At 40.1% G+C, this 20,219-nt stretch overlaps 2 protein-coding genes across 2 annotated transcripts; one reads left to right on the top strand and one right to left on the bottom strand.

Moving 5' to 3' along the window:
* Window positions 1-90: 90 nt before the first annotated feature.
* emc3 (ER membrane protein complex subunit 3) lies at window positions 91-5,549 on the bottom strand. Its single transcript, XM_030050969.1, has 9 exons — window positions 5,314-5,549; window positions 4,723-4,890; window positions 4,548-4,605; window positions 4,253-4,346; window positions 2,025-2,129; window positions 1,686-1,767; window positions 1,469-1,548; window positions 1,045-1,127; window positions 91-951 (listed from the first exon to the last, which is right to left on the bottom strand). The coding sequence occupies exons 2-9, from the start codon at window positions 4,875-4,877 to the stop codon at window positions 823-825; spliced, it is 786 nt and encodes a 261-aa protein (XP_029906829.1). The 5' UTR covers window positions 4,878-4,890; window positions 5,314-5,549; the 3' UTR covers window positions 91-822.
* A 1,339-nt stretch (window positions 5,550-6,888) lies between these two features.
* LOC115359396 (RNA-binding protein 5-like) lies at window positions 6,889-16,434 on the top strand. The gene is made up of 25 exons (XM_030051841.1): window positions 6,889-7,034; window positions 7,995-8,048; window positions 8,192-8,366; window positions 8,485-8,628; window positions 9,222-9,291; window positions 9,676-9,749; window positions 10,676-10,759; window positions 10,876-10,936; window positions 11,148-11,216; window positions 11,313-11,473; window positions 11,576-11,673; window positions 11,900-11,987; window positions 12,201-12,266; window positions 12,349-12,421; window positions 12,528-12,631; window positions 12,748-12,877; window positions 12,999-13,090; window positions 13,200-13,403; window positions 13,505-13,654; window positions 14,697-14,771; window positions 14,892-15,071; window positions 15,288-15,362; window positions 15,476-15,579; window positions 15,660-15,789; window positions 15,992-16,434. Exons 2-25 carry the CDS (start codon window positions 8,032-8,034, stop codon window positions 16,115-16,117), a joined length of 2,550 nt encoding a protein of 849 aa, XP_029907701.1. The 5' UTR covers window positions 6,889-7,034; window positions 7,995-8,031; the 3' UTR covers window positions 16,118-16,434.
* The last annotated feature ends 3,785 nt before the right edge of the window (window positions 16,435-20,219 follow it).

Here is a 20,219-nt window from a genome sequence, read left to right on the forward strand (position 1 = left end):
CGATGTGTAAGAGTTCAAGTTAAAAATGAAAAAAAAAAAATTAATAATAAACCGTGTTGTGTTGTGGTACACTGATATAAAAACTGCTCATATAGTCAAACAGGCTTTATACAAAACACAGGGAATAGTTACAAAATAAAGTGTCTAAATAAATATTTCAAATACACTAAATTTAAACCACACAAATGTCCTTACTAGAACCCAATCAGTTTAAAGTCTAGGTCCAACATCAGTTGAGCAGCTGGCATGAAACAGCTGCTCCATCCATGATCTGACAGGGGAGTGATGAAACACTGAAAATGCAATGAAATAAACACCTTTCACAGTCATGTGTATCTGTAAAATGGTTACTGTATCCTGATATCTATGATAATCATTTGATCATGAATTTGACACCATCAACAGATCATGATTTTAGAAAAAGAAAAATCACTAGTTCACATTCTATAACCTTGTGACATTAATAGTAATGGTAGCATATAATTACAAGCTACTAATATATTTCAATAAGCAAAAAGTCACTTGATCCCTGCCCCCATTTTTTTTTTCTTAGTTGTCTCAAAAGTGACAAAACTATACTTTCTAACATTAACAGACTGCAGCAGAACCAGTGGGTTAGGTTATTTCAAATGTTTCATTAAAAGCAGACTGGAAATGATGAAAATGATGATACTAAATGTGAGAGGGTAATGGCCATACATGAGTGAATGTAAACTTTGCATATGGAGGAGGGACATGTCCCATCTCTATGTCTTTAGCCTAAAAACCTCCCAGCAATGAACAAAAATCAAATTGAAGGTTCCAGTAGAAATGCACAGGCCATCAGAAGATGCCAGTTGGCAACTCCTTGCTAAACATCCCATCAAGGTCCAGCTCCCTGCTCATCAGCTCATCCTCTACACTCTCCAGCGCCCACTGGTGGTCAGTCAGCTCAAGTGCCTCCCACTCAGCCTGCAATGAAGGAGGAAAAAAAAAAAAAAAAACATCACATGAACAAATGAACGAAATCCATCCTCATGAATTAATTATATGGACACTTTATACCTTGAAAGCTTTATTGGTGTCTGCGGGCATGGCCATGGCGGCGCCACTCATCTGCTCCTGCATGATCCTGGACTGATCTGCGCCTGTGGGGGATTGCATCACATAGCCAACACCATCAACATCTGAGAATCAAAAATAAGCAATGCTCTGACAGTAAAACTGCTTCACTTTGAGTGCTATCACTGATACGGCATTGTAGGGTAATATGCACACAGTTTCTCAAACTAAAAGACTTGATTAGACTGTAATTATGTAAATGTAAAAACAAAAAAAAAAACTGAAACAACACCTCAAATGTGAGCATATATTCAATTATATATAATTAGAACTTCCATATGGAACTAAATATAAGAATGGCTTTGCAAATCCTCACAGTTTATATCATATGATGCCCCAAAAACATGCCGAAAATAGATAAGATTACCATTATCTTGGCCTAGGATTAATGAGTACATGCTTCGCAGTCCAAACACATTCAGGAAATACCATGATGCTGAGCTCACCCTAGAGGAAGAGTCCAAAAGCAAGCAATAAGAAACTCGAAGGCACAAGTAAAAGCCAGGCAGTACTATCTCAAGCATATTGAGAATAACAGGTAAAGAGTAAAATATCACTGCATCAACTCTGGTTTATCAATTTACCAGGAAGCATCCAGTGAAAGCAGCTCGATTCCTTGCTGCAGCATGGGCTTGAAGCGCAGCGTAAGAGGGAAGGGAACCTTGGCTGTGTGGAACAGAGAATAGAGAAAGAACTTACATGTTTGTAGAAAGACCATATCTTATTTGATGGCAAACCCGACTAGATGACATTTTCGCCTGCACACCTTGATCTCCTTAACCAGATGGCAGTATTTATGACAGTGTTTGAATCTGCACTGGAACTTCATCAGCTCAAAAAAAAGAAGCTGAATTTGAGGTGTGCAAGCCCAACATCACATGACACCACAAGGCACAAGGTGTGTAAGTAAGTGAGACCCTTACTTGTTACAAATCCTGAAAAGGTCCAGTTGATCCAGCCTCCAATGAGAATCATGGGAAGCACATTGGTCACATTGCCTTTCATCATGTCTGTCAGCATACTGGGATCTGAGCAATTACCAAAAAAAAGAAGTCTCTCAAAAATACATTTGTTTTATTACAAGAGGTAACATGCATCTGAGTGACTTTGCAGCAAAATAAAAATCCAAGTGTCACACCAATTTGTTATTTTCAGCATTTCTTCAACAAACAAAGATAGACAATGGGTATTGTCAGGTTTGCTCCAGTCATCACTTGCCCTTACCAGGATCTGGCTTGCTTTTGTGGTGCAGATTATTGAAAGTGCATGTTTAAGAGGGCAGTTACACTGCTGAACCACTGTACTGTGTGTATCTGTTTAACATCCTGTACTGTGTGTGTGTGTGTGTGTGTTTGTGTCTAAGGTCCAAGTGTCCCAGTGTTACAAGTGTCAAGTGGGCCTACACCACACATCACTGTGGAGTGTCCAAGTCTGACGAACAGCATCTGGTGTTGTTTTAACTAATTCCTAAAATGTACCTTTACAGATCTGCTTTAACTTAACTGTGTATTTATTAATTTTCTCCAACATAACATAGTATAATGCAATGAGCAGACATTGGCAAAAAAAAAAAAAAAATGAAAATTTCAAATTACAAAAAAAGAAAAAAAAAAAAAAAATTCTGTGCAATATAAATGTAAAACACACCAATCCCAGGGAACAACAGTGGCTGCAAAGGGAAGTTTTCATTTTGTATCATTCAGTATGCAAAAGACTAGCATCTACGCCATTTGTTGTGGTATCCAAAATCCCTATGGAAAATATGAATGGGATTTTGGAAAAATGCCAAAAATAAAGGCTACGCTAAATGGATTCATACAACATTTGCTCGGTTTTGTTCCACACCAGCATCACCTTTGTGAATTCTGAACTTTTAGTTACTGTAATACCAATTTTTGCCAATGAAATGCTAATATTTAGGGAAAGCAGACAACAACAGCAGTGATGCATTTCTATGAGATCAAGGTCATGAATGATGTCCTTTACCTCATCCTGACCGTGTTGTTAATTCAAATTTCCTAAGACTTATAAGGTTGATGTACAGTTTTAGTTGCCTTGTTCTCTTTAGCTGTTGTATTCCAATTGCTGTGCTTTCTAGATGCTGAGCTACAGGCTAATGACCGTTGTAGTCTTCATTCCTAAAACAATTTGCATTTTGCCGGCAATAATCAATATAAAAAGTAATAGAAGGATAAAAGTTCATAAAGCTGATGTTGGTTCATTTATTTTATTTCCTGTGGAAAAGAAATAGTATGCCTCTGTGCAACCCAGACTTCAGTTAATATAATAATTTACAAATCCCATTCACATTCTCCATAAGAATTTCAGGCAAAACACCATGTTGGATAGTGCCAACTTTAAAGTTTAGAAAATTATAACAGTTTATCTCATTGTAACAACAACAACAACAACATGACCATAGACACACTGTATCTACATTTGAATTTCACTATGGTTTGTAGTACACTGAAATGATTATACATGATGATTGTGTGTGTGCTGGGCAGAATTTGGACAGAGAACATGACTACCACAGACTGAAAAATGGAATATGTCCTAAGAAATAAATTGATAACTTACTTATATATACAGCGTATAGACAGAAAGATAGATAGGTGGATAGACAGATCGATCTCTAATCTGGATCCCATGAGTCCTGAGGCTGTCATCATATTAAAGGGACATTATACTGATTAAGCTCCATATTCAATGAGGGGAAAAAAAATTCTTGGAAGAGTGGCACACATTTGTTTCATATTTGAATAGACATGTAAAAAAAAGATTACAATGGCACAGGCCAAAGAAACAAGTACTCTTGTCTGGTTTAAGGCCCATACCAAGTATTGGTTAATGTGCTTCAATAAGCAGTGTGACATTATTATTACACCATCATACAGTGAGAGCTTTGACAACTTCAAGTAAATAAGTAAGAAGCAACAATTAGACATGAGAGAAAACTGTTGGAGGAATAAAGAAATTATTAAAAATGGAGGACAGAGTGTAAAAGCCAAGCAAGGAAGAGTGGCTCCTAAAAAAAAAATGACACAACCACATTTGTTAAATGAACGTGACTTCTGTATGAATGCTCGTCCCAGATTCTGACAAAAAGCAACACACCGTGTTCTTCGGTTAATTCGTAAAACAGGATTACCTGTCATCGGAGATGGAGGAACAACCTTTCTTTTGGTCTTTTTGAAGAATCCATCTTCTTGATTATTGAAGTAGAACTTCCTCATCAAGAAAGACTGATCAGAGAGAGAGTTTTAATTAAAAAAAAAAAAAAAAAAAGCATGGCTTTTAGTGTTTATTTAAATTGTACCAGAATAGAGGAAGTCTTTCAAAAAAAAAACAGCAATGTATGTTAGAAACGGTATGATTTTCCTACTTAAAATCTGAATAAGCATAGTTTTAGCTGCACAACTTATAACAGAAATACTATATCTTACCTGTTTGGGAATGTATTTGCCATTCTCCCGGAGAATTCTGCTCCGGATAAGAACCTGGCTGGATTTTGGAATTGAGGAAAACATGTGGTTGAAAATTAATTGCAAGCTTTTATTTCATACACTATGCTGCACCACACTGTCGACAGCACTGTAAGTGTCAAGTCAATTATCATACCTGTCGGACACCTGCTCTAATGTTAACTTCTTGTCACTTTGAAGGAGAATGGAAACGTAGTGGCGAATCACCCCGACGAGGAAGGTGATGAAGACAATGGGCAAGACCACCCAGAGTCTGATGTTAGAGTCCAGCAGCAGCTCCGGCTCAGCCATGTAGCCCGGTAGTCTGTAGAGAAAGACAACACAGCAGAGCAAGTGAGTGACGGAGGGGTTAAAGAGAGACCACAAACCCCAGTCTGCTAATATATCATACAGTAGGAAAACACACGGCTACTTGTTTTGTGTGCGAGGCCTGCTAATTCCTGTGGTTTAGTGAATTATCAACAACTAATGCGGAGCGTTGTCCTAGCATTGTTCATCACTCGGCTAAGGGATGGGCTCTGTCACCGCTCAGCTAGCTAGTTAGTGGAATGCACCAGGATTTATTTAATTTAAAAAAAAAAAAAAAAAAACTAGTCGTTTTGGCTCTGTGTCATAAACTGTAAGGCCGTGCTAGTTGGTTTAATAAGACGGTAGCATTAGGATGAACCAAACTCTGTGTCAGACACGGCTAAAGCTAGTGCTCCGCTGCTGTTAGCAAACTGGCTACCTTGCTTCCTCCGCTGGTCGGGTCGCAGGTTGCTAGGAGCTGGCGGGTCGTCGCACCGCGGGGATCACAGCTGGTTGTGTCGGCTGAGAGAGACGCCAATCTGCGACGCAAGGTCAGGTAGATCCGCTCGATGGTGTTTAATCAACAGCTAGCCTCAACAGAGCGCATCCGCTGCCGCAGCCATTGCGCTGTGTTGACTCCAGGGGGATAAATGATGAGAGCAGATTTCTCTTTCTAGAGCACATCCGCATCACACACACCGCGCCTGCAGCGACACCCTGTGGTGATGGAGGGGAAACACCGGAGCAAGCGGGGTCCTCCGCCCGTGAGGTCCGGGACCCCCAGAGAGGCCCCTGGGTGCCCTCCAGGGGTCACTGTGTAGTTTATTTTTACTATCAAACTCCACCCGGGTGGTATTTCAGGGGCAGCCAGGGGGTGTTAGCCCCATGTAGCCCTGTTCTCCACGAAGCCATTCGATATTTATGAATTTATTGTACAATACTGTGCCCTCAAATTACAGTACCAGCATTTTAAGCTTTGTCACGGCTGGTTGTAGGTTTTAAAGGTGCACTAAAGTTATGACATATTTATTTACATTGGCAGAGCCCTCTACCATACATGCAAGTTTTAAAAATAAATTTTACAAATCAAAAGGGGAAAAAGAGCTCTCTAAACCAAACAACAATGTAGATGATTTTTTAAAACTAGTAAATATGTCTGTAAATAAAACCATGGGCCCTGGTAGCTTTTTGTCACCACAACTCATATTACCCCAAAGACAGTTTGTTTATTTGCTTTTGAATGTTTTTTTCACATATACTATAGGATATATATATTTTTTTTACTTCTCTTAGTTTAAACTATAAACTATATTTTGCACCTTTAATGACACTCAGGTGTGCAGTTGAATCAGAGCCAGTGAAAATAGAAATTTTTCCCATTATTATTTTTTGTTTTAATTTTGTGCGATTTTGCCCCAGTTTTTTGGATGCATGGATTCAGTCAAACTGTTTCTCAAAACACAACACTCAGCCTGTCGGACCCATATGATTTTCAGTCAACATTCATCAGAAGTAAGCAGAATTATGTCATAAATATTTGGCAAACAAAGTGGCAGTAAGAGAACATTTACATCATTATGGATATTACTATATCCACGTATCCTACATATCCTAGACAATATCCGGCCTTATATCGCAATATTAATGTAATACTGCTATATTGCCCAGACCTACTATGAGGTGTTATCAATAGATTAACAACAAGAAATGCAGATTGTTAACAGTCGTCTTCTTGATTAATAAGTATGGAAGATGAAATAATGAAGTAATGGAAGAGGAAAAGACACTAAACCAAAGAAATCTGTCTGGGGAAGAGATAAACATAAGCAGAAACTGTCATCAGGATATAAACACACTGTATTCCACCAAGCTTAAGACCAACACGACGGATTAATATATTTTGTTTTGGTTGATTGGTTGATTTGGTTATAAATCTCAGAGCAGTTGCCACTCCACGTCAATAGATGGCAGTAGCGCATTCGTCAGTTGTTTGTCATCAAACAGTAATGAAGAAGCCTCCGCCCTCAAGCGCCCTCAACTGGGGGAGTAGGGTTATGTTGGTTTCGTCGATAGCCAGGCGGAAAACAACGAAATAACAGCAAAAACATCTATCAAAACAAGTTAAAAACATCATTAAATTTACTACAGTGTTATCAAACGGTAGGTGAACGCCATGGAAATGTGTCCCTTTGTTATGTAGGTCTGGTAGGTAGCTCGTTATTTGACGGCAACGCTAACCATCGTCGCACAGTTGCTAGCTAGCTAAGGCGGCCTGTTTGTCCGGCAAAGGCTCGTTTCAGCCGTGGTTTTTAACCTCCACTGGAAATACATTTGCACTGGGGTCGTAAAGAACACTACACAGCTTCTTGTACAGTAACTGCGTAGACAGACGTAATTTAATCTTTTCACCCAGACGTTTTATATTTGTCTGATATTAGGCCTATCCGGTGATGCTAATGCAGCTAACACTGTAGCCCCAGCCCTGGATTTCTATGGAGGTTTTTGTCGATACAGCAGACGGATTTCACCCGTATTTTTTGACACAGTCAGTAGTATAAGCAAAGCTGCCTCTTTGATGTCTGATTTAGACCGATATCTCGTTTTTGCCCCAAATGTGTCCAAGTTTGAGTCCTTGGATTTTTCCAAATATGACCTTGAAATCTTTCGAAAATCCTGAATCTTACAGTGATCAAGTGTGTGAGGGAACCCTGTATTTATTTATGTACCTGCTTATTCATGGATGCGAGGTTTTCCCTCGCTGACAGCTAAAATTACATGCATACATTATAGTTAGCATGTAATGATAAAATATGTGGTACAAAGATTTAAAAAAAAAAAAAAAAAAGTGCACATTGTGTTTAGTTCACAATAACTAATAGCTTTGGACAGATCTTACGGATTGTAAAGAAGCCCGTAACAGAAAAGGTTATTGGTTATTGGGAGGCCATTACAGTGTGCAGACTTTATTTCTTTGTAGTCTGTCTTGCAGTTGTTGTTTCGTACCTGAAAAGTTTGGCTGGGTGTGTGCACACTTAATTACTGTTTTGAATGATAAAATATATGGTAAAAACAATAGTGAATGAATGTCTAAGAAAGTATCTATTCCTATTTTTCTTTCAGAATTGGTTGATCAGTCGGGTGTCGTTTCCACTGCACCATGGGCGCGGATAAAAGGTAAGATAGTCACGCACTCTCAGGGTTGTTATGTCAGCTGGTTAGCCTTTAGGTCTCAGTCATGTCACAAGTTTTCATGTCACTTACACCAGTGCTCTTGTGTGATTTTTTTTTTTTTTTTTTTTTTTTATTAACTATTTCAGGCTCAGTCGGGGTGAACGCAGTGGAAGATATGGCTCTGATGGAGGGAGAGATGATCCAGAATGGTATGACAGACGGAATAGAGATGTAGAGAGGGATTACGATAGACGCTGGAATGACGACAGACACCGAGATCGCTTTGACGACCGTAGAGATCGAGACAGAGATAGTCCTGAGGTCAGTAAATAGGAAGTGGTTACAAGTTCACGTAACTTTCAGACCTCTCACAGGGGAATATAAAACATTGCTCTTATTTCAACAGTTAAAGCGTTATTTCTGTGTGTATGTGCCACAGCGGGGGCGAAAGCGCCACAATAGTGACAGATCTGAAGATGACTACGATGGGGATTATCCAGACCAAGACTACAAAATGGAACAGGAGGAGGAAAGCAAGACCATTATGCTCAGGGGTCTCTCTCTCCATGTCACAGAGGATGATGTACGTCTCACAAGCTTTAAATTATACTGTTATATCTAAAGAGTGGTGTTCACACTATTCTTTTTCTGATTTCCATACTTTTTTTTAACATTGAGATGAGGAACATTGGCTTTGCAAGGTTCTGTATCTGGCATCATTTTGGTCACAATGGGCAGAACACTTTTTAAAGCTGAGGAAAAAAAAAATGTTAGAGGAGTGTGCATGCTGTGCCATGCTTTTGCGTGAGCCACTAATTAAAGTGAAGAAGAGGAAATTAATAAGCAGCTGACACAGTTTATAGAACCAACAACCAAAATGAAAATAACGTAACAGTAGAAAAGTTAATGTTTTGAGTACATTGGAAGTGTTTTGGGAGATTCTGGTAAGGGTTCAAATGTTGGACATGCGCACTGTTTGCTGATACTGTCTGTTGTTACTCAAAACTGTGCATCGTGATCTGCTGTCTGTACAAAATATCACTAAGGCAGCTTCTTACAAAAAAGCAGAATAGTGTGAGCAAGCTTTTAAACAGTCATTAAAATTCAAATATTTTAAATTACTATGCATGCAAAGTGAGAGATAGATGAATATGACTCTCTCCCTGTACTGTTCAGATTCGGGCAGCACTTGAGCAGCTGCAGGGACCCCAGCCTGTGGATATCCGCTTGATGAAGAAAAGGACAGGTGAGCAATGTAGAGGAGTGTGTCCCACGCGCATTCATGCACACCTGTGCCATACACCCCACTTTGCCTCCCGTACAACAGTCACTACAGAACGTCCCATATTACAACTGTCAGAGGATCTTTTCTGTCCTTTAGAATGTTTGTCTCTCTAAACGTAGGTTTGGCGATGCGGCCAGGTAAGAAGGTAGCAGTGTAAATCATGTTTTTGAAGCCTTTTCATGCTATGGTATAGGGTTAGCCACTACCAACCCTTACACCTTTTAAGCATCCCCCTCCGTTTTACTTTGAATTGGACTGTACAAGCCGACTGTGACAGAGTTTGAATGTTGTACCAAAGCATTCTAACTAACACGCCTCCCGTCTATATTTGAATGCTGTCTCTAGGTATAAGCCGAGGTTTCGCCTTCGTGGAGTTTTATCACTTGCAAGATGCTACCCGATGGATGGAGACCAATCAGGTTGCCTCAACAATCACCAAGTCTAGATTTTGTCTTGGAGATTAGAGCCCCAAATAACCAATACTATGAGTGATGAACATTAAGAGTTTTAAAGATTTTTCAATTACAGAACTAAAATCTGATTGCAGTTAGATGGAAGACTGTAAGAAAATGTATGTGTAGCTGATATCAGAGGCAGTTTTCAGATACCTTTCATATACACTTGGTTTAATAATTTGCCAAGTTTCTAATAACTTCAACAGTTCAAACATGAGTCATTCAGCTGCCTAGTTCATTTTGTGAATTCAGTGGAGTGTTCAAGTCCAGAGCTGAACCACGGTATAGAGTGAGATGACTATTGCTTTTGGAAATCAAACCCTCAATAATGGAATGAATATCATTTGTGTGTTCTGTTTGGATTTTTCATCAAGGTTATTGCAGAATAATTTTAGGATCTTAAAAATAAGTAGTTTTGAGGTGTCAGAGATCATAAGGCCCTTTGCCTCTCTTTGTGAAGAGTTCCTGCTAACGGAGTGGCCCAAGTGGTCTTGTTTAGCCATGACTGCCCTAGGGTTTCATAGCACACTCTGCTCCAGCTCAGTTTCTTGGCTCTTCTCTCACCTCCATTTAAAATCCGAAGACTGGAATGAGACAAGGACGAGCTGGTAGCACTCCGGTCCGAAACACTTCAAAAAAAGAAAAAAAGTTTTGACAACTCAATCCCTCATACACAGACCTGCAGTTCTCTCTCTGAATCTCTCTCTCTACCTCTGACCTACTGTTCCCTATACTCCCTGAGAGTCTCTACCTAAGTGAGTGTAAGCCTAGCCACTCTTTCCCGTTCCGGCTGTGCTCACTCATGGGGTGGGATAGCAGCAGGACCTCACCTGCCTCTTTGGCTGCAGCATGTTGGAGTTTGAAATAACTGTTGGCTTTTGACTTTACAGAACAAGCTGGTGATCCAGGGAAAAAGCATTGCCATGCACTACAGCAACAGGAGACAGAAGTTTGAAAACTGGCTTTGCAATGCTGTGAGTGTCATCTCTAACTAAATCGAGATCTCATCATACATTGTTGGCAGTGAAAGTTGTCCTTTTTTCCCCCTCCAAGTCAACAAAACTGAAATAGTGTTAACGGTTTCTTACAGTGTGGGCTGTACAATTTCCGGAAGAGGCTGAAGTGTTTCAGGTGTGGCGCAGTCAAAGTTGGTGAGTTGTAAAACTGAACAATTAAAACTGAACAATACTTCAGCAAAGATTCAGGCCCAGGGAACCAGAAGTATGAATTTGGCCCTTTTTATGAGTCTTAACCTAAAATGAATTTAGCTTTAGAATAGATGATATAGTGTCTGTAGTGGCTTGTTTTGGCTAATACTAATCTGTGTCTTGGTCTTGATCAATCTTTTGTTGCTGAGTATAGATGGGGAGGCTCCTGGAGTAAGTGGTGTAAACACAGAGTCTCAGCAACCTGGAGATTACAACGGGGACAGTGAGTGTTTTTGTTTGGTTTTTACACGGTCAGCTTTTAAATTCTTTCCGGTACATGCATCATGTATAGACTCGTGGTTCTCTCTGTCATTAACAGCAATAATTTTGAGAAACATTGCCCCCCTTTCAACTGTTGATGGGATTTTGAACATACTGGCACCCTATGCCAACCTATCTGCTGGCAACATCCGCCTCATCAAAGACAAGCAAACAGGACAGAACAGAGGCTTTGCCTTTGTTCAGCTCTCATCTCCCTTGGTATGTTTTTTCTGGTGTGAGTGTGTTACTTAATTATGGCTCTGTTTTTTTGTTTGGGCCGTACAGATGTATGACCAAGTGTTTTGAATTCCCCTTGTGTAGGAGGCGTCTCAGCTGCTTATCATTCTTCAGAGCCTTCAGCCACCTCTGAAACTTGATGGAAAGACAATTGGTGTGGATTACGCCAAGAGTGCTAGGAAGTAAGTTATTATCTTTGGCATACAGGAATTCCTGGATTTTTTATTTTATGGTTAACTTGGAAAGTTTGAGTGCAAACCTCGTTTTACCAGAGAGGGGTTAGTTTGCCCTGGACACATTCAGTGTTAAAATGCAACCAAGGATGAGACCAGGTGCATTCAGCAAGTGCTGAATACCCCTCCCACCTCTCTTAACTAGTGTCTGACCAGTCTCACCATGTGTTTACAGAGACTCAGTGCAGCCTGATGGAGTCAGAGCCAGCGCTCTTTCTGTTGCCAGCACAGCCATTGCTGCTGCTCAGTGGTCATCCAGCCAGGTATCAGTAGTGTGCTTGTGCTACTTTGTATTTGTAGTTGAATTAAAGTGAATCCTTAACAGACTGTATGCACCACAGCCACAAATGGGTTCTGTGACACTATAACTGGGTAACAAATGCTTAAAGTATTGTCTCTCTTTGCATAATGTATCTTATATTTTCTCTCAGTGTATTGTTGCCATACTGCCTTCAAATAACTGATTTTCTTTTTAGTTGCAAGGTTCAGGTGCTCCCTCGGACTACACTGCATTACAGGAGGGCTTTGCACAATTTAGTCAGGTCAGTTGACAGTGCTTCTTCATGATGACAGCAATTTGAACAGGAGAGAGGCGAGATTAACTGAATGGTCTTTGCTCTGCAGGGACAGAATTATCAGTTATGGCAGCAGCAGGCAGAAGGATTGGCACCTGTCATTGGAGATGGATTACTAGGAGGTAATGAGACTTATCAATCATTCTGAGGCACCTTTGGTCCTTACTGTTCTTGACTTGAGGATGCGAATTTTATCAAACCAAATAATATTGCTTTTACTGTCTGTAGCTGCTCCAGGAGTGAAGACATTGATCCCTGCAGCCACAGGAGTGGTTATATCCCAGACAGCTCAAGTTTACCAGCCTGTCATTATCAGTCAAGCTGCCATACAGGTAGATAATATATCAAGAAAATCTTTGCAAATAAGAGTGTTTATGTCACCCAGGCACTGCATATGAGAGTCTAAAAGTTGTTTGAGTTTTCATTTTTCTTTACTCTTTCTTTGCAGCCACATCAGTTAGTGGGGCAGGTTGAGGCAACACAACAGGCAGCTGGAGTTTGTACCTCGTCCTTAACAACGTCTGCAGCCTCCACTGTTACTGCCACTGTCTCTGCTGCTCCCACTACAAACACAGCTGGTAAGACGAGTAGGCTACGGTATAGCCTTAGTGTGTGTGCATAAATAGAACAACCTAATCTATTTAATGAGCAAAGCATATTTTGTAAACATTGCATATGTACTTCTTTTTATATCTCCAGCTGTCCCTGACACCTCCACTTACCAGTATGATGAGTCGTCTGGTTATTATTACGATCCACAGACTGGCCTGTACTATGATCCTAATAGCCAAGTATGTACCCAGGATCTCATGTCTCACACTATGCACTTGTATTCCATCAGAGGCCGTTTCACCTCAAACCACTCTTAAATCCACATTTTCCTCTGCTTTTCTGCAATAGTACTACTACAACAGCCAGACGCAGCAGTACCTGTACTGGGACAGTGAGAAGCAGGCATACATCCCTGCACCAGAGGCAGCAGACACAAGCGCAGAACAGGCCTCCACAGCAAACTCCACAAGTAGCTCTGCACCCCCACTCACCATCAACAGTAAAGAACCCAAAGAGAAGAAAGACAAGCCAAAGAGCAAGTCTGCACAACAGGTTAGTGCCACCTTATCAAACAAAAAAAAAGTTTGGTTTTGCAGATGGCTCTGACCTTGTCACTGAAATAATATTTGTATTGAATGTTTGTCCAATTACAGATTGCAAAAGACATGGAGCGTTGGGCAAAAACCTTGAACAAGCAAAAAGAAAGTTTTAAGAGTAGCTTACAAGCCCCAGGGCTGTCAAAGGAGGAGGACAGGAGAGAGTCTGCAGCTGCAGATGCAGGTTTCACCCTCTTTGAGAAGAAGGTACTGAGTTCACAATTTATCCATAAATAAATGTCTTGTACAAGGATGGGGTAATGGAATATTATAAATATTACAGTATATTAACTTAAATATTATAAATATTAACTTGGATAACAATAGCAGAATTCACACTTGTTTCTTCAAGTCAGAATCACATGCTTTTTTTTTATTTTTTTATTTTTTTTATTGTGAACAGAATTTAAATCCATAGTTGTATTTTTGCTAGTTATGTCAACTTAAACATATTTGGTTATTTTTTTAACATTATCAGCAAAATGGTACAAGTCAGTAACTGACTTGTACTATCGGTGGGTGTAAAGAGAATGGTATCATTTGCATGTAAACTGTACCCTAGCTCTAGTCCGTTAGCTGCAGTTGCAAGACTTTTAGCTTAGCCCACATTATGACTTATAAACATCACTCATTCACTTCACTCTGTTGGTGGATGTGTGAATGAGCAATGTATACACAAGTAGTAGTGTAGAAGTGTTGACAGTGCTATTTGTGTTAAAATGTGCTTTCTCGGGGCGTCCTGGTAGCTCATTTGGAAGAGCACGTACCACATGTGAGTCCTTACTGTGGCAGCCTGGGTTAGAATCTGAGTTCATCCCCTTTGTTGCATGAAATCCCCATCCCCCTCTCTCTTCCCTACCTTTCAGGTCTCTCTCTAATGATACTGGATCTATCAAAGCAGAAATGCCAGCAAATAATTTTTAAAAAGTGCTATCTAAACAAATCTTTGAGAATTGTGATTTGCCACTGTGGAGAAAATCCTTTAAAAGAATGCCATCTTTACTTTGTTTAAGTAAAATACAGTTTATTAAATCCAGCCACTGAATTGCAGTTTTTGAGAAGTTAAATAGTGGAATTTCACACTGTCCCATACAAGACATCAGCGCAGGGCAGAGTGCAAGCCAGGCTAATAGGCTAGGCTACCTGTACCTGACAAGTAACCAGATTACCTGTGTGTATCTGGGACATGTGTGTGATGCTGTAGGTTATTTGTATTATTGCTGACAATGTTTATCTTGCTTTCTTTCAGCAAAGTGGAGCCTTGGATATGCAGCCCCTTCTGTCTGAGCAAGTGAAGCTCATAGAGCACGAGACATCAGCCAAGGTGTGAATGTGCTTTAGGGGGGAAAAAAATTCTCCACACAACAACAAAAATGAAAAAAAAAAAAACACTTTTCCAGCCCAGTTACTAATAAAAACATCTCTCTCACCTTTTGTAATGCAGAGTGGCTTGGTAGCGGCTTACAATGGGGACAGTGACCCAGAAGAGGCAGGCCCAGATAAGATGGAGGAAGACGCAGGGAAACTAACAGACTGGAAGAAGATGGCTTGTCTGCTCTGTCGAAGGCAGTTCCCCACCAAAGAGGCTCTGATTCGTCACCAACAGCTCTCTGACCTGCACAAGGTAAGGTGGTAAACAGCAGGTGTTAATTCTGCAAGGCGTTATGAATATTTTGGGCTCTGCCATCTGTTCAGGATATAAAGCTGTGCTTCAGTTCAAAATGAATGCTTCTTGTAATGTCTTGCACATATTGTTAGTGTCACTTTACGATGTGATGGGGTTTGGTTTAAGGGTGCTCACAATTTGGCGGTTGATCAAAGCTGCTGTCATTTGTTGTAGCAAAACTGGGAAATTCAGAGAAGATCTAAGCTCTCAGAAGCAGAGTTGGAGGAGTTGGAGAGGAAAGAGACTGAGGTACGTGGCTCAAGGATCCTGACTTTTTTCCCCTTCAGAAATCTTTGAGTGGACATTAACAAGAGTTACTGATCATCTGTGCCCTTTTTTTGTTTTTGTTTGTTTTTTTACAGCTGAAATACAGAGACAGAGCAGCTGAGAGGAGGGAGAAGTATGGTGTCCCTGAACCTCCAGCACCTAAAAAGAAGAAATTCTATCAGCCTCCAACCCCAACAGTGTAAGATATAAGCCACAGTTCACATGCCCAAGCATCTCCTGATTATGAATGTTGCTAACTGTGATTCACCCCAATCACAGAAACTATGAGCAACCCACCAAAGATGGCCTAACAAGTGACAACATTGGGAACAAGATGTTGCAAGCAATGGGGTGGCAGGAGGGCAAAGGTCTTGGACGCCACCAACAGGGCATCACAGCTCCCATTTCGGTGAGTAAGCCAGAAACAATTAACAGATGACTTTTGACAAATTTCTTAAAATGACGTTCCTGTCTCCCCTAGCTCTTCCTGACAGATGGAGTATGCATGTTAATGTGTTCTTTTTCAGTGAGAATCCAATTAGCACTGTTACCTGAGGGGTACCTGTGTCAAATCTGTCTCTTCTAATAACTGTCTTTGCACCTCCCCACAGGCTTCATTAAGGACCAAGGGCACAGGCTTGGGTATTAAAGGAAGTTCATATGAACTCTCAGCATCTGACACCTACAAGGACGCCGTCCGTAAGGCCATGTTTGCACGCTTCACTGAAATAGAATAAATGGGCCAGAGAGACGTTATCATCTGGAATTGTAAATGCATGACCAAGTGCTCCCACTGTAAGAAGCACAGCGAAGGAAAGGGTGTTTTTTTGTCTGTTTTGTTTTTCTTTAAGATATTTTGTAATAAGGAGCTGCAAATGTTAATATTCCTCTTTCTTACTGGCTAAAATAGTCATTTATATTTTTCCTATGTATATGAAATTCAGTTTTGTTTTAAATAACTAGACCTTTTACCATGAAAAATGGGTGTCATCACTTGAATGAACATGTAAAGTTTGTACAGATATTTGTACATAAAATAATGTGGTCCTGCTGAGCTCTTGTGTTTGTGTGAGTGTCAGACAACAATTCAGGCAAACTTATGTGCACACACAAGGTTCCTTCATTTTGAACAAATGTCACATTACAAGAAATACAACACATTAATGACCATGACCATGCTATGCTAGGTTGTACACTACAAAAGCAGAATGCAGAGTACTGAACAATTGAGTGCGCTACAGTTTTGTATGATGCCCTTGTGTTTTTTTTTTTTTGTTTTTTTTTTATGAAGGAAGGAGATGTGACTTTTGTAAGGAGAAGTTGCCTCCTATGGTAGGTAGGGATGAAATTAGCATTCTGCTGTATCTGGTGCAATACATTTTTTGTACACTGTCCCTGTTTTAAATAAGCCAATAAATACAAATCATTTTAAAAATTAGGCACGCATAGAAATTTGAGAAATCATTCCCAGACCTTACAACATAAAGAGTAGTTGGTATTCAATTCTTTGTTGACCATCTTGATTTGAATTGAGGTTGATATAGATTAGATTTGTCATCACCTGTTGTGGCAACTACTGATAGTTGCCACAACAGGCTGATCATGGTCACATGGTATTTAAGGGGATCACTTCAGTGACTACAGTTCAGCTTGTTGATGACTGAAATCTATTGAGAGGGGCTTCAGTGTGGACATGAACGTGCATAATCTGACCTTTTGTGTTAGGAAGTTGCACCAAAAATGAGATAGACCACAGATCCCAAATTAAATTAGATTGGGCTTGAAACTGTTATGCATATTTTGTCCAGTGTTATGTCTTCAGTCATATCAAATATTAATGCATCCTTACACACACCACATTGCAGATTTTACGTGAAATGTATTCACCGCAGATTTAGGTAACAAAATTAGATGAATATAACATTACATCCTGCCTCAGGCAAAACAGTTACCACTGATATGTGCTGTGGCAACTTAATTTTTTTCCATTATTAAGAACCAAACCCCTTGTGGCTTCTTGGCTGCAGATTTGTTTCAAGGTTAGCACCCACAGCTGAGTCTATCCCACATGCTACTTTTGGGCTCAAAATTGATCCTACAAGGGGAGCATTCGGTGAAGAGCTCACCTTTATGAAACTCCATCTCATCATCCCTTAGACTGAGCTGCTTCAGCCTCAGTTAACATAATTTTTTATCTACCTGAAAAAGCTTTAATTTCTCTATTTTGTATTTACTGAATTATCCAAGGATATGCAGCAGTTTCCCTGTCTCCATCTTCCACTATCTATAAAGGAGCCTACCCTCAATGTGCAGCTGCTGTACAGGTTCATCTTCCACAAGGGACTGCACACCTCTACAATCAGCAATTTTACTTTCCACAACCAATAATACAGGCACATCTGTGATACTGAAACATGAATTGTAATTTAGAATGACATCTGGTTGAAAATAGTCAAATATGCAATGCAATAATTTTGTTCCTCAAAACATCAGTATTTACAATCACAGGGGTGACAACAGGGGAATCTTTTTTTTTTTTTTTTTTAGCCATAACTGTGCAGCCCCTGTTATGCACTCTGGTTTAGAGTTTCTATTGTTCTCTATATCCAAGTGGAGGAGAAAATTAGGAGGAAGTAAGAGGCTTTAAGGTGGGAGGCTTGCAAGACTGACTAATTGATCATCAGTAGATTAAAGCTACTGACTGGCTGAGGTATAAGAGGAGCAAGTCAACCCGCATGTCCTCTACCATATCTCCACTGTATCCTCAAAACTGCAAAGATTCCTCTGTAGTTTGGTGTGTCTCTCCTCCCTCTACTGAGGTATCAACTCACTCATGAAGTACTACCTTCTTACTTAACTTTTCTGTCTATGCCCTCTCTGTCAACAAGCATGGTGGCTGCATAAAGAGCAAGTGGCGTACTACTACGAGCTGTATACCAGTCATTATGCACATTTGGCTCCAGTGAAACAATCAGTGTTGTTTGTTTGTCTGGTGATCCCAGGATTTTTATCTTATGAAGAGGTCTGTACATGTGAATCTAAAACCCTTGTTATTTTGCAATATATTTGTAACAATGATACACAATAGACGGTATTAGTTTAGAGTCAACTGTGAATTAATCCTGAGAGTAGATTGTTTTCATTTACATCACCAGGGGGCAGCATCAGTTTCAGTAGAAGCTGCTTACACAGGTGATCACTATTGAACTTGGTCAGATGACAAAAACATGCATCAAACAGTCTCCCTTAGCATAGAAATACACTGATATTAGCTTATGTGAGAAGATAGGAAATTAAAATTAAAATGTTATGGCTCTATAGTCCATTCACAATTGTTTACTTGTCTATATCTCATGTATGATGCTTTTAGTTTCAAGACTTTGGTCCAGCAGCACAGGTCCCAAAGAGGAAAAGGTGACATGAAGCCTCACACGGGGAAAACAGTTGCTGCCCAGATGACTGATGTTTGCAACTGTGCTCTACTGTCATATAATGGCTTTTAAAATTACCTTATCTTTCCCTTACTGTCAATGTAGTTTTACATCTGTACTGCTGACATCAACAGCTTCTCTCACACTGCCTGTCCAGCAGCGACATGGACGGATTCCGGACACAGGGTAGGGTTGGGTGGAGTGGGAGGATTAAAACCAAACAGTGCTAGGTCATGACATAGCCTGGCTGTATCCTCTGTATTACAGATGTACAATCACATGAGACGTTTTAGTTTAGGAAACCTTTCCCTGTCACCACCATCATGATTTCATTGAGTCGCGTCAGGTGGCATGGGAAGGAAATAAGAAAGGTTACCCAAGTCTGCTCTAGAGTGGCAGCCACACACACTGCAGATTAACTGATCTCGTAATAAGTGACAGCAATGTTCTCCTTCTTAATTAATGCTGCAGCTCAAAATTAACTGTGCTCACTGCCTCTCAAGGATACTTGTGAATACCTACTCAGTTTTCAGGCTGACACCAGCTCAGCTTACTAGAATCTATGTCAGCTGACTAAGCTGTTACACATAACAAAACAGCCTCACTGGTGACATGACTGTCGTGCAACCAGTGCTTGATAAAATTGTAGAGAATGACGTTGATATGCATCACATCCTGAGTGTATAGTGACAGAACAGGGAGAAATTTTCACCTCATGCACTTCCTTTATATCCTGGAAACAGCCTCATCTTCAGAGGTGTCTGATATTGTCAAAGTTGGCCTATTGCCAAGTTTCTAAAGCTCATGTATTTGTCTTTCTGAATTCTGTGCTGCCTGGTAGAGCTGTGAGTTGTTTCAGGTTGACTGGACCTTTCCTATCCTGTTTTGTCATACTTTACTGTCATTTGTTGGTGAGGGTCAGATGACCTAAATAATAGTTTACTCTTCAAACTGTACCTCTCTGTGTGTTATTACCTGTTTTTTCCATTTGTACACCTACAGTGTAATGCATAGCAGCTGAAACAATTTCTGAAAGTGAAACTCAGCCTTGCCATCTAAATTCAGATTAAAATGTGTGCAAAAAGATAACAACAGCAGGCTATAGTTAGAATTAGACTTATGCTGTGGTTTCGAGAACTAGAGGGAAAACAGAAATAGTCCCTGTGAATTTAAAATCACTTTTGAACTGCACCCTTTGACATTAAATCAACCTTGCAGAGAAGCCATAATTTCATGTTAACTGACATAATCCTGAACACAGCATATTTGGTGCATATCAGCTGCAATGAAGTTTGCCAGTTCTTCTCTAGGATACAGGTCATCCAAAGAGCCCAGGCTGTAATTGAAGGCTTTTTCTTGATTTACTGCAGTGATGTGAATCCAGATTAAATAGAGGTTTCCCCTGCTG

The sequence above is a fragment of the Myripristis murdjan genome, chromosome 5 (assembly GCF_902150065.1).
Source record: "Myripristis murdjan chromosome 5, fMyrMur1.1, whole genome shotgun sequence".
NCBI classification, from domain to species: domain Eukaryota; kingdom Metazoa; phylum Chordata; class Actinopteri; order Holocentriformes; family Holocentridae; genus Myripristis; species Myripristis murdjan.

Coding starts and splice junctions, on each gene's coding strand:
- LOC115359396 (XM_030051841.1), top strand. Junction 9,750..10,675: donor GATGGATGGAGACCAATCAG/GTTGCCTCAACA, acceptor TTGACTTTACAG/AACAAGCTGGTGATCCAGGG. Junction 10,937..11,147: donor GTGTGGCGCAGTCAAAGTTG/GTGAGTTGTAAA, acceptor TGCTGAGTATAG/ATGGGGAGGCTCCTGGAGTA.
- emc3 (XM_030050969.1), bottom strand. CDS start 4,877: ATGGCTGAGCCGGAGCTGCTGCTGGACTCTAACATCAGACTCTGGGTG. Junction 1,128..1,468: donor AATCCTAGGCCAAGATAATG/GTAATCTTATCT, acceptor AATCCCCCACAG/GCGCAGATCAGTCCAGGATC. Junction 952..1,044: donor ACACCAATAAAGCTTTCAAG/GTATAAAGTGTC, acceptor CCTTCATTGCAG/GCTGAGTGGGAGGCACTTGA.